The 13,477-nt window shown below is 36.1% G+C and overlaps 1 protein-coding gene across 5 annotated transcripts in view; it reads left to right on the top strand.

Moving 5' to 3' along the window:
• The window catches only part of FAT4 (FAT atypical cadherin 4), a 185,731-nt gene that overhangs the window by 134,739 nt on the left and 37,515 nt on the right, over positions 1-13,477 (top strand). For all 5 annotated transcript variants that reach the window (XM_031664296.1, XM_021938782.2, XM_021938784.2 and 2 more), the window contains 2 exons: positions 3,976-4,226; positions 6,137-10,486. In XM_031664296.1, coding sequence (XP_031520156.1) covers positions 3,976-4,226; positions 6,137-10,486 — 4,601 coding nt within the window. The remainder of the gene's footprint in view (positions 1-3,975; positions 4,227-6,136; positions 10,487-13,477) is intronic.

Genomic DNA, 13,477 nt, shown 5'->3' with positions numbered 1-13,477 from the left:
TGAGAGACAGTTTGTTATAATTTCTGTTCTTTTACATATGCTGAGGAATGCTTTCCTTCAACTATGTGGTCAATTTTGAAATAAGTGTGATGTAGTGCTAGAAGAATGTATATTCTGTTGATTTGGGGTGGAGAGTTCTGTAGATGTCTGTTAGATCCACTTGGTGCAGAGCTGAGTTCAATTCCTGGATATCCTTGTTAACTTTCTGTCTCATTGATCTCTCTAATGTTGACAGTGGGGTGTTAAAGTCTCCCATTATTATTGTGTAGGAGTCTAAGTCTTTTTGTAAGTCTCTAATGACTTGCTTTATGAATCTGGGTGCTCCTGTATGGGGTGCATATATATTTAGGATAGTTAGCTCTTCGTGTTGAATTGATCCCTTTACCATTATGTAATGGCCTTCTTTGTCTCTTTTGATCTTTGTTGGTTTAAAGTCTGTTTTATCAGATACTAGGATTGCAACCCCTGCCTCTTTTTGTTTTCCATTTTCTTGTTAGATCTTCCTCTATCCCTTTGCTTTGAACCTATGTGTGTCTCTGCAGGTGAGATGGGTCTCCTGAATATAGCAAACTGATGAGTCTTGACTCTTTATCCAATTTTCCAGTCTGTGTCTTTTAAATGGACCAGTTAGCCCATTTACATTTAAGGTTAATATTGTTATGTGTGAACTTGATCCTGTCATTATGATGTTAGCTGGTTATTTTACTCGTTAGTTGATGCAGTTTCTTCCTAGCATCAGTCTCTTAACTGTTACTAAAGATCGTGTTCTCCCAGTAGACAGTATAATGCCTATAACCCTAGTAGAACTCAGGAAGAGGCAAAGAAGTTTAAAAAAATCAAATGGGGATATTTTAACTTTACAAAAGCTATAGTTGATTTAGAGTTCAGATCACAGTGGTCTCTGTTTATTCAAATAATTTGAAATATTAATGTATTCTCAAATTAGAAAATAAATCAACATGTTTATTGGTTTTCATTGAACTAAATGTGAACAACTTCTATTTGACACAACTTGACCAAGAGTCCATGTTGGCCTTAGCAATTGGTACATTTCCCATCTTCACTACATTCCCTCAGTTGAGTTTTACCTTCCTTCTACTGTGGTATAACAGAAAAAGTGCATGTTGAAGTCTTAAAGACAGAAATGCAAATTCTAGATCTGCTATTTATGGATTGTATGTTTCTTTGTGCAACTACTTTAGTCTCTGTTAGATTCAGATTCCTTATCCCTAAACAGTCAAAACTAAGAATAAACTATAAGGACTGTTTTGGGATTTAAATAAGAGCATATATAAATGGCCATGTAGTGTGCTTGATATGCACTAAGAAATCAATAAGTTCCTGGAAATATTTAAATAACAGCATAATTGTTTAACTGTTAAGAAGATACCACAAGACACAATCTGATAAAGTTTTTAATTTTACAAAAATTAATGCAGGCCAGAAAAGCAAGAGAGGTCATCAGAGGGGGTGAGAATAGAACCAAACCTCAAGTAAGAGATGTGGCAAAAATCTAGACATATTATCTTAACTGTCAATCTAAGTACAGAACTTCTTGTGTTTCTTGTGTTTTTAAAAAGACTTTGAAGTATAAATTTGCATCCATCTGGTGTTATAGAGCATCTCATATTTAAAATATACTTTTATATGCTTTAGAATCTAGTGAAGTCTAGAAAAAATTAATTAGATATTAATGACAATTTACTCATTCATTGTAAAAAAAGTACTAAATATATTACCTACTTTAAAGTAGACAATCATACGGGCAATAGCATGTTCAATAGCATAAAATAGGAAAATCAGAATTTATAACATAGGTTTCTTTGTCTGTGTTCTGCTGCTATAGCCACAGATTGGGTAATTTATAAAGAATAGAAGTTTATTTGACTCACATTTCTGGAGGCTGGGAAGTCTAAGGGCATGGGGCCTGCATTTGGTGAGTGCTTCCTGTCTGTTATTTCATGGCAGAAGGGCAGAAGGCATCACATGATGAGCAATCATGTGAGACAGAAAGAGGAAATAAGGCTGAACTCATTCTTTTATCAGAAACCCATTCCCTCAATAACTAAATCTCACTTCGGTGATAATGGCATTAATTCACTCATAATGATGGAACCCTGATGGTGTAATCACCTCTTAAAGGCCCTACTTCTTAAGATTGTTACAATTCTGTTACAATGACTAATTTCAAGATGAGTTTTGAAGGGAACATTTAAATCATAGCAAGTCATTTTGAATGGATCATTTAGTGAAACTGTACTAAAGGCCACACCATTTGCCTGTCAACGCGTTATGCTTAATAATACACAATAGTCTTGACATATATAAAACATCCAGATGAAAATTTACATTTTTTATCAATCTCATTTTACTTGTATATGTGAATATTTATAGGAATAAATATTTGATTGAACCTTGATCCTTGCCATTATAAAACTAAAAAAGTTTATGGCAGTATGACTTACTCTTTTTTTCCTATTAAATTATTTGATTACTTCTACATCCACTGATAGCAACAAGGTTCCAAAAATAAGATTACACAATTCTCAAATTCGGTTTTCTACACTTTGTAAAATGATAAGTTATTTTGATTATTTTTTGAGTCCTGAATTTTCAAGTTTTAAGAATTCATGTTTAAAACTTGATATTTATATTCTGATAAAGAGGATAGATATTATCTACTGTAAAGGGCAATAATTATACTTAATAGTCACTTCTGGCCCAACAACTATAGTTAATGCTATTTTCACACATGCCTCATTCTGTCATGTGATTTGCCAAACGTATTAAAAATCTGAGTGATACAAAGTACTTTATCAATACTGAAGCCATTTCTCAACCAAACTACTTCTCTATTCTTTCCCTGTTTTGCTATCATTTTATAAGACTTCTGATATTTTTAAATATAAGTTCCTCAACAGTTGATTATTTCAGTAAAGTGGGATAAAAAGTGCTGAAATATTTGTTTTAAACTGTGAGCATAATAGGAGGAATGAACATATTACTGGCTGCAATATACAGATTTTTCCCCTGCAGTTTATATTAGGTATATGCTGTTGCTATGTTTATATAGACACAAAGCAAACTGCAGAAACATGCAGCCAACTCCAACAAGGGTATTTCTTTGTTGGTATAAAAGAAGAAAACTTTTAAAGATATCTATTTCCATGCTATCTTTCAACTTTAAAAATTATGGATCATAGCCAATTCCTGAACCTTCAAGCTTAGCTACTTCTTTCCTGGCTGATCTCTGGGACCCCACCTTATACACAAAATCAGGAGTATATGCAGACAACTTTACTCTTCAGAAAGGAGAGGGAAGCTTTTCTCAGTGGAAACTCCTGCCTGTTAACCTATCTGGTTAGCATCAAAACATCCATGAAGATGTCATACCTCTCCTGACAAGAAAGCAACAAAACCATATGAGGAATAACAAAGACAGAATTAATCACTAGAAAGGTCTTTGTATAAATAATCAGTCTTTGAGTTGTTCTGAGAAGCAGACACATGTCAAACACAGGTTTTGTCTTAAAAGAATACAATTGTCAACTGATCTTCTCTGGTTTATTATGGTATACAGCAGAAAAATAATTTTTAGTTTCATTTAAAAGATATTCATTTGTAATCCCGGCCACTAACCACAATATTAAAGCAAGTCCCCTGATTTATGCTTTTCAGCTTATTTATTTAAAGCCTTATGGGTTTGTTCGGTGGCCTTGCACAACTTAAGAGTCCTACAAACCTTCTGAAGACTTCCTTGACATCACTGGACATCTCACGATAAAGATCAATGTGATGTTCACAGAAAATTTGAAATATTTATTAGCTAGATCTAGTTGTATTCTTTCCAACATTGTTGTATGATCTTTCTTCTAATGTTTTCTTGCATTTCTACCTCAGTTTTTTAATTATAGTAAATAGAAGTTACAATATTAAAACTGTATGACATATCCCTATTTCTGCTTTCTTCTTTAGTTATAGGATCATCGGTGGAAACTCTCAGTTCACGATCAACCCATCCACAGGACAAATCATCACAAGTGCATTGTTAGATAGGGAAACAAAAGATAATTATACTTTGGTGGTAGTCTGCAGTGATGCGGGATACCCAGAGCCTCTTTCCAGTTCCACCAGTGTGCTTGTTACTGTGACTGATGTCAATGACAATCCACCAAGATTTCAGCATCACCCATATGTCACTCACATCCCATCTCCTACTCTTCCAGGTAATCAACCAAACTCTGAGGCCACATGGATATAAGCAAACTATGTATCAGACATTTCTATAAAAATAGTTATGATATTTTACATACATATTTCTGATATCACCTAATTTTGCAAATCCTCTAAAATTCAGGTTTCGTCTAGTGGAAATGAAAAAATGCTTGAAACTTGAAAATTAACCCTTTCTTGCCAGACTAATTGTGTATAAAGTTTTATAATTGTTACGTATTACTATTTCTTAATATTACTTGAATATTAGAAATATTTAACATATATATTACATCATAGTTAATGATGCTTGTGGCCTGAAGAATAATTATGTGTAAGTTTCCTAAGAGGAGGGGCATTGTCTCCATTTTGCATGCCATACCCCACTACCTGAAACGTGATCTGGGAGATAATAGGCATTCAAATGTACTTGTCAGTGGAAAATGAATATTTTACTTCAGTTTTTCATAGATACATTTTCAAAAAGTTTAATAAATGGATACTTCTTGTTAATATTTATTTTATCCCAGGTTCTACAAATGAAAATTGTTCTGTTAGTAATTTTATGGATCCATTTATAAATAATTTTCATATTGACAATATGCTTTTATCTTTCTATATCTCTTTAAATTTAGTTTGGCATTTACTAAGAAAGGCATACTCTCTTAAGAACTACACAAATCTGCCATTTTTAATTTTTAAAATGAGTGTTCGAAGAGGAAAATATAGAAATATAGCTCATTATTGATTTAATCTTCCTTGCTTGGAAATATTTTGATTAGAAAAAAAAATAAACAGATTGAGTAAATAGATCCTCCTTTCAGTGATGTTTGATCTTCTATTAATCTGAAAATGATACCAATCTAAAATATAAGATTCATAAATGTATGTGCCAACTTTCTATCAGAAGGAAATGTCAATATCGAAGTGACAAATACCTACTAAAGGTCTTCAGATGAAGTGATGTTGGCAGGCGTGGTTCTAATTACATCCAATGTGTGGTGGTGCAAGATAGAATTTCCTATGTAAAATGAGGTATGCTTAAGCATCTTTTCCTCATTGGACTTATTATAATTAATCAGAATCACTGGCCTTTTTAAAATAAAAGATATTTTACTTTTGTTACTGTTTCTTCTGTAGGGGTGAGAGTGCAGGTTTGGGAATGGTTTCTGAATGAGTAGAATGAAAATATGTCCTTATGGCAGCTTTTCTGCATATTTTTACTACAATCTGTTTCATTGGCACTCAGTGTAAGCACTAACTTTTGGAGTCCAAAATGAGTCCATTATCCCTCAATTCTTATTTCTTACTACTTTACAATTATTTTAATTGTATTTTAATTGGCTTCTATATATATATGTGTGTATGTATATACACACACATACACATACATACTTTTTCTTCATCTGATAATAGTTCACGTATAAAGGAATTTTGTCATAAAACAGTGGGGATAAGGAGTCAATGGTAATGAGCATATGATTTTTATTGACACAATTACATATAAAGTGATTGGAAGATATTTTAAGACATACTAGGGCAATGGTATCTTTGCACTTGATAGAGGCATAGCGCTTTGCAGAGCTCGCATATTATGTTTCTTGGAATGTTGTTTTATGTGCAGATTTTTCTCCTAGAAACTATGATTTTTGCATGATTAACAAGTTATTTTCCCTATGCTTCTCTCAAAGGCATACTGAAAAGTATTAAATCCAACAGACTATAAATTTTAGTTAGAAAATGGCAGGTTAGTCTCTGAAGACAATAATAAAGCAGATTTGACTTGTGAACTTCTGAGAAAATATAGGAGATACTGTTCTCCCCCGTAATCATGAGAAAATAAGGTCACATCAAGCAGCAATCTGCTACCAAATATTTTATTTAAATTCCACATGATTATAACTGCACACTCTCTCTTTTATAGGTTCCTTTGTCTTTGCGGTTACAGTCACAGATGCTGATATTGGACCAAATTCTGAACTGCATTATTCTCTTTCGGGTAGAAATTCTGAAAAATTTCACATTGACCCACTGAGGGGAGCCATTATGGCCGCCGGACCACTAAACGGAGCTTCAGAAGTGACATTTTCTGTGCATGTAAAAGATGGTGGCTCATTTCCAAAGACAGATTCTACAACAGTGACTGTTAGATTCGTGAATAAGGCAGATTTCCCTAAAGTCAGAGCCAAAGAACAGACATTCATGTTTCCTGAAAACCAACCAGTCAGCTCTCTTGTCACCACCATTGTGGGATCCTCTTTGAGAGGAGAACCTATGTCATATTATATTGCAAGTGGGAATCTTGGCAATACTTTCCAGATTGATCAATTAACAGGGCAGGTGTCTATTAGTCAACCTCTGGATTTTGAAAAGATACAAAAATATGTGGTGTGGATAGAGGCCAGAGACGGTGGTTTCCCTCCTTTCTCCTCTTATGAGAAACTTGATATAACAGTATTAGATGTCAATGATAATGCCCCAATTTTTAAGGAAGACCCATTTATATCTGAAATACTGGAAAACCTTTCCCCTCGAAAAATACTTACTGTTTCAGCAGTGGACAAGGACAGTGGACCCAATGGACAGTTAGATTATGAAATTGTTAATGGCAACATGGAAAATAGTTTCAGTATCAATCATGCTACTGGTGAAATTAGAAGCGTTAGACCTTTGGACAGGGAAAAAGTATCTTATTATGTTCTAACCATAAAATCTTCAGACAAAGGGTCCCCTTCTCAGAGTACTTCAGTAAAAGTCATGATTAACATTTTAGATGAAAATGATAATGCCCCTAGGTTTTCTCAGATATTTAGTGCCCATGTTCCTGAAAATTCCCCCTTAGGATACACAGTTACTCGTGTCACAACTTCTGATGAAGACATTGGGATTAATGCAATTAGTAGATATTCTATAATGGACACAAGTCTTCCATTTACAATTAATCCCAGCACAGGGGATATTGTCATAAGCAGACCTTTAAATAGGGAAGATACAGACCGTTACAGAATTCGAGTTTCTGCACATGATTCTGGGTGGACTGTAAGTACAGACGTCACAATATTTGTGACAGACGTCAATGACAATGCTCCAAGGTTTGGCAGACCTTCCTATTATTTAGATTGCCCTGAACTTACTGAGATTGGTTCCAAAGTAACTCAGGTATTTGCCACAGATCCTGATGAGGGATCAAATGGACAAGTGTTTTATTTTATAAAATCTCAATCAGAATATTTCAGGATTAATGCCACCACTGGAGAGATTTTCAATAAACAGATCTTAAAATATCAAAATGTCACTGGCTTCAGTAATGTGAATATCAACAGGCATAGTTTTATAGTGACATCTTCAGATAGAGGTAATCCTTCCTTAATTAGTGAGACAACAGTTACCATCAACATAGTGGACAGTAATGACAATGCACCTCAATTTCTTAAAAGTAAATATTTCACTCCAGTCACCAAAAATGTTAAGGTTGGTACGAAGTTAATCAAAGTTATAGCAATTGATGATAAAGATTTTGGACTGAATTCAGAAGTGGAGTATTTCATTTCTAATGATAACCATTTAGGAAAATTTAAGTTGGACAATGATACGGGGTGGATTTCAGTAGCATCCTCCCTGATTTCTGACTTGAACCGAAACTTTTATATCATAGTCACTGCAAAGGATAAGGGAAACCCTCCACTTTCTTCCCAAACAACTGTTGAAATAACTGTCACTGAGGAAAACTACCATACACCAGAATTCTCTCAAAGCCACATGAGTGCAACTATCCCTGAGAGCCATAGCGTTGGATCCATTGTCAGAACTGTTTCTGCAAGAGATAGAGACGCAGCGATGAATGGCTTGATAAAGTACAGCATTTCTTCAGGAAATGAAGAAGGCATTTTTGCAATCAATTCTTCTACAGGTATATTAACACTAGCCAAAGCTCTTGATTATGAGCTATGCCAGAAACATGAAATGACAATTAGTGCTATAGATGGAGGATGGGTTGCAAGAACTGGTTACTGCAGTGTGACCGTAAATGTGATTGATGTGAATGATAATTCTCCAGTATTCCTCTCTGATGACTATTTCCCTACTGTTTTGGAAAATGCCCCAAGTGGAACAACTGTTATCCACCTAAATGCAACAGATGCTGACTCTGGAACAAATGCTGTGATTGCGTATACTGTACAGTCATCTGACAGTGACCTCTTTGTCATTGACCCGAACACAGGAGTCATAACCACTCAAGGCTTCTTGGATTTTGAAACCAAGCAGAGCTACCATCTTACTGTGAAAGCCTTCAATGTCCCCGATGAGGAAAGGTGTAGCTTTGCCACTGTTAATGTACAATTAAAAGGGACAAATGAATATGTGCCCCGTTTTGTTTCCAAACTTTACTATTTTGAAATCTCAGAAGCAGCTCCTAAAGGTACTATTGTTGGAGAAGTGTTTGCTAGTGACCGTGATTTGGGCACTGATGGGGAGGTACATTATTTGATTTTTGGTAATAGTCGAAAGAAGGGTTTCCAGATTAATAAGAAGACTGGACAGATTTATGTTTCTGGAATTCTTGATCGAGAAAAAGAAGAAAGGGTGTCTTTAAAGGTATTGGCCAAGAACTTTGGCAGCATTAGAGGTGCAGATATAGATGAGGTCACTGTAAATGTCACCGTGCTTGATGCAAATGACCCACCCGTTTTTACTCTAAACATCTACAGTGTGCAGATCAGTGAAGGGGTCCCAATAGGAACTCATGTGACCTTTGTCAGTGCCTTTGACTCAGACTCCATCCCCAGCTGGAGCAGGTTTTCTTACTTCATCGGATCAGGGAATGAAAATGGTGCCTTTTCTATTAATCCACAGACAGGACAGATCACCGTTACTGCAGAATTAGATCGAGAAACCCTTCCCATCTATAACCTCTCAGTTTTGGCTGTTGATTCAGGGACCCCCTCAGCTACAGGTAGTGCCTCTTTATTAGTCACCCTGGAAGATATAAATGATAACGGGCCCATGCTGACTGTCAGTAAAGGAGAAGTCATGGAAAACAAACGGCCGGGCACTTTGGTGATGACCCTTCAGTCCACTGACCCTGATCTCCCTCCAAATCAAGGTCCCTTTACTTATTACTTGCTGAGCACGGGTCCTGCCACCAATTATTTCAGTCTGAGCACTGTTGGAGTTCTGAGCACAACTAGAGAGATTGACAGAGAGCAGATTGCAGACTTCTATCTGTCTGTGGTTACCAAGGATTCTGGTGTTCCTCAAATGTCTTCCACAGGAACTGTGCATATCACAGTTATAGACCAAAATGACAATCCTTCACAGTCTCGGACGGTGGAGATATTTGTTAATTATTATGGCAACTTGTTTCCTGGTGGGATTTTAGGCTCTGTGAAGCCACAGGATCCAGATGTGTTAGACAGCTTCCACTGCTCCCTTACTTCAGGAGTTACCAGCCTCTTCAGTATTCCAGGGGGTACTTGTGATCTGAATTCCCAGCCAAGGTCCACAGATGGTACGTTTGATCTGACCGTCCTTAGCAATGATGGAGTTCACAGCACAGTCACGAGCAACATCAGAGTTTTCTTTGCTGGATTTTCCAATGCCACAGTGGATAATAGCATCTTACTTCGTCTTGGCATACCAACCGTAAAGGACTTCTTGACCAACCACTACCTTCATTTTTTACGCATTGCCAGCTCACAGCTGACAGGCTTAGGGACTGCTGTGCAACTGTACAGTGCATATGAAGAGAACAATAGAACGTTTCTTTTGGCAGCTGTGAAGCGAAATCATAATCAGTATGTGAATCCCAGTGGCGTAGCAACCTTCTTTGAAAGCATCAAAGAGATCCTATTCCGGCAGAGTGGAGTAAAGGTGGAATCTGTGGATCATGACTCCTGTGTGCATGGCCCATGCCAGAATGGAGGGAGCTGTCTAAGAAGATTGGCTGTGAGCTCCATATTAAAAAGCCGTGAGAGTCTTCCAGTCATCATCGTGGCAAATGAACCTCTGCAGCCTTTCTTATGCAAGTGTCTGCCAGGATACGCGGGAAGCTGGTGTGAAATAGATATAGATGAATGTCTTCCATCACCTTGCCACAATGGTGGAACCTGTCACAATTTAGTGGGAGGATTTTCATGCAGCTGCCCAGATGGCTTCACTGGTAGGGCCTGTGAGAGAGATATCAATGAGTGCCTGCAGAGTCCTTGCAAGAATGGTGCTGTCTGCCAGAATTTTCCAGGAAGCTTCAACTGTGTTTGCAAAACTGGATACACAGGTATGACAATGTTTGTACTTTTCTCATTAAGACTTTAGCCATGTCAAGTATAATAGAAAGGAAATAATTTTATCATTTTCCAATGATTTCCATATAAATGAGCATAATTGTAACAAATGTTTTTAAACATTTACTGTTGGCCAAATACTGTTCTAAGCACTTTTTATGTATTTATTTTGTTTACTTCTTACAAGAAAACTTATGAGGTAGGAATATTTTCCAGTTTCTATAGGCAAGGAAGTTGAATTAGAGAGTAAGTAATTAAGTTTTCTCAGGTGATTCAATTACTTTGCTGTAATGTCACTATTCAAGTCTGCACAGTTAAATCCAGAGCTTAAGCGCTTAGTCTCATAGAGTCTCTTACAGGAGCAAAAAAGAGAATACTGTCTTCTTAAAAGAATATTTTAGATATTAAAGGATATAAAATATACAAAGCCTAAGATTTGGACCATTTTATGTGTTAAATAATTGTTAACAATGATTATTGTTGATTCTTTATCATCCTTTTTATGATATTTTAAAATCATAGTCATCATTATTATTGAAATGTGATCCACATCATGAGAAGAGCAAGAATCATGTTTTCAGATTTACATTACAATGGTGTGTTATTGGGCCAAGCAAGGTGACTCATGCCTGTAATTCCAGCACTTTAGGAGGCCAAGGTGGGCGGATCATGAGGTCGAGAGATCGAGACCATCCTGGCCAACTTGTGAAACCCCATCTCTACTAAAAATACAAAAATTAGCTGAGTATGGTGGTGTGCGTCTGTAGTCCCAGCTACTTGGGAGGCTGAGGCAGAAGAATCACTTAAGCCTGGGAGGTGGAGATTGCAGTGAGTTGAGATCACGCCACTGCACTCCAGTCTGGCAACAGAGCAACACTCCGTCTAAAAAAACAACAGCAACAACAACAACAAAAACTGGTGTGTTTCTAGAAAACACAATAGGCTTATTTCTCAAGAAAGCTAGAACACAACTGAGCCACAGCTTATCTTGACAGACTAGAAAGCAACATTAAATATATAGCAGAAAAAATTTTGAACTAGTCTTTGGCACCCTAGTGGGATATGATGTCCATATATACATATATCCGTACCTATTTATACTCCATCTCCATATCATTATTATCTATCAACCTATCTATTAGTTGATCAGTGGTTGATGTTCCTTCAAATGTGAATAAATGTTATGCTATTGATAAGTTTGAGAGCAAAATTCTACCTTATAACTTGCACACTATACATTTGTAAAGCATGCAGATTACATTGAGTTGCTCTGCAGTATTTATACATATAATTTACAGTACTAGTAGTATAGGTAGAATCAAGATAGATTGCTTTAGCTTTTGTAGATGTATTACAGAATAATATTTTAAGCAAATGCATTTGTATATTTTATTTTTAAAAGTGCCCATTATGTGTATACTGATGTTTTTATATTTGGTGAACTGAGTTACTTGAGGAAAATATCGAACAAGTTTGAAAATGTTGAAACAGAACGTGCAGTCTTTGCCTTCTAATGAAATGACTTCGAAATGTAAATGAAGAAAAAGCAACAGAAAGCATGTGTAATAGGAAAAGTAATAGATTTCATAGAATCTGATTTAGCTATAACTTTTGGGAATTCACCTACCCTTAACTGATTCTTCATTTCTCTGTCTGTAAAATGGGAATAATCATAATTACTTATCTTTTAGGGTTTTTGTAATGAGTAAATATGTTTGTAAAACACCTAGTACAGGCCAGGTGCAGTGGCTCATGCCTGTAATCTCAGGACTTTGGGAGGCGGAGGCGAATGGATCACCTGAGATCAGGAGTTAGAGACCAGCTTGTCCAACATGGAGAAACCCATCTCTACTAAAAACACAAAAATTAGCTGAGCATGGTGGTGGACACCTGTAATCCCAGCTACTCAGGAAGCTGAGGCAGGAGAATTGCTGGAACCTGGGAGGTGGAAGTTGCAGTAAGCTGAGGTTGCGCCATTGTACTCCAACCCAGGCTGACAACAGGGAGACTCCGTCTCAAAACAAACAACAGGGAGACTCCGTCTCAAAACAAACAAACAAAACCCACGTGGTACACTATGCAGTATTCAGTAATTTCAGTCTAATTAATAGTATTAACAATAGTATTAGTATAGTGGTAGTAATAGAGGAGTACCACAGAATTTTTAAAAAGACATGAAACCTGCGTAGCAGAAGTTAACTGTGAGTCTTATGAGAGTTATATCCTACGATCATGAATAATAGAGCTATATACATGTTGAGGTCAGGAGTTCTAGAACACTTCCCTCACTCTTTCTTACCCATCTCCAAAATTACTTTATTGGCTGGTAATTCAACAATGAGAGTTTTTATGTCCTACATTAGTGTAATGCATTTATTCACACTTAGGTTTAGAGTGAGTTTACATTTAGTCCTAGAATGAAGAAAGTGCAAATTTATTAGGTATCGATAAGAAACACGGAAAGTACTACTGCTGTGAACAAAGGCACCATTTAGCTGATTTTAGCATAAATGATGGGTACATTACTTCTCTCTGGTTTGTTTATTTCTTTGTTTCATTTCATTTAAATATACATAGCATACTTTTCTAAACATGATAGTTGAAACTTTTAAAAATGCATTTCTTTCCATCATAAAATATTAATAACATTTATCAAGTAGTTATGAAAAGCACTTTTAAAGCTCCTTGCATTATAGACATTATTGCATTTAGTTCTCACAACTCTGTAAGATGGATATTACTATTATTATTCCAATTTTGAAGACCAAAAAATTAAGTCTTTGAGTCGTTAAGAGACTAGACAACTTGCCTCCAGCCGTGGCACAGAAAATGTTCTAACTAGTTTTTTACTAGAAACTTGACTCCAGAACCTCTGCTCTTTATATGCATGTTACACACATTGCACTTTGATTTGCCCTTGCTGTAGAGTGTTATGGTGAGTTCTATGGTGATATTATTTAAGAATGTTTTGTCCATTTTTCTAT

The sequence above is a fragment of the Papio anubis genome, chromosome 3 (genome assembly GCF_008728515.1).
Source record: "Papio anubis isolate 15944 chromosome 3, Panubis1.0, whole genome shotgun sequence".
NCBI lineage: Eukaryota > Metazoa > Chordata > Mammalia > Primates > Cercopithecidae > Papio > Papio anubis.
The sequence above is the reverse complement of the archived record's forward strand: the minus strand, read 5'-3'. Positions and strand labels throughout refer to the sequence as shown.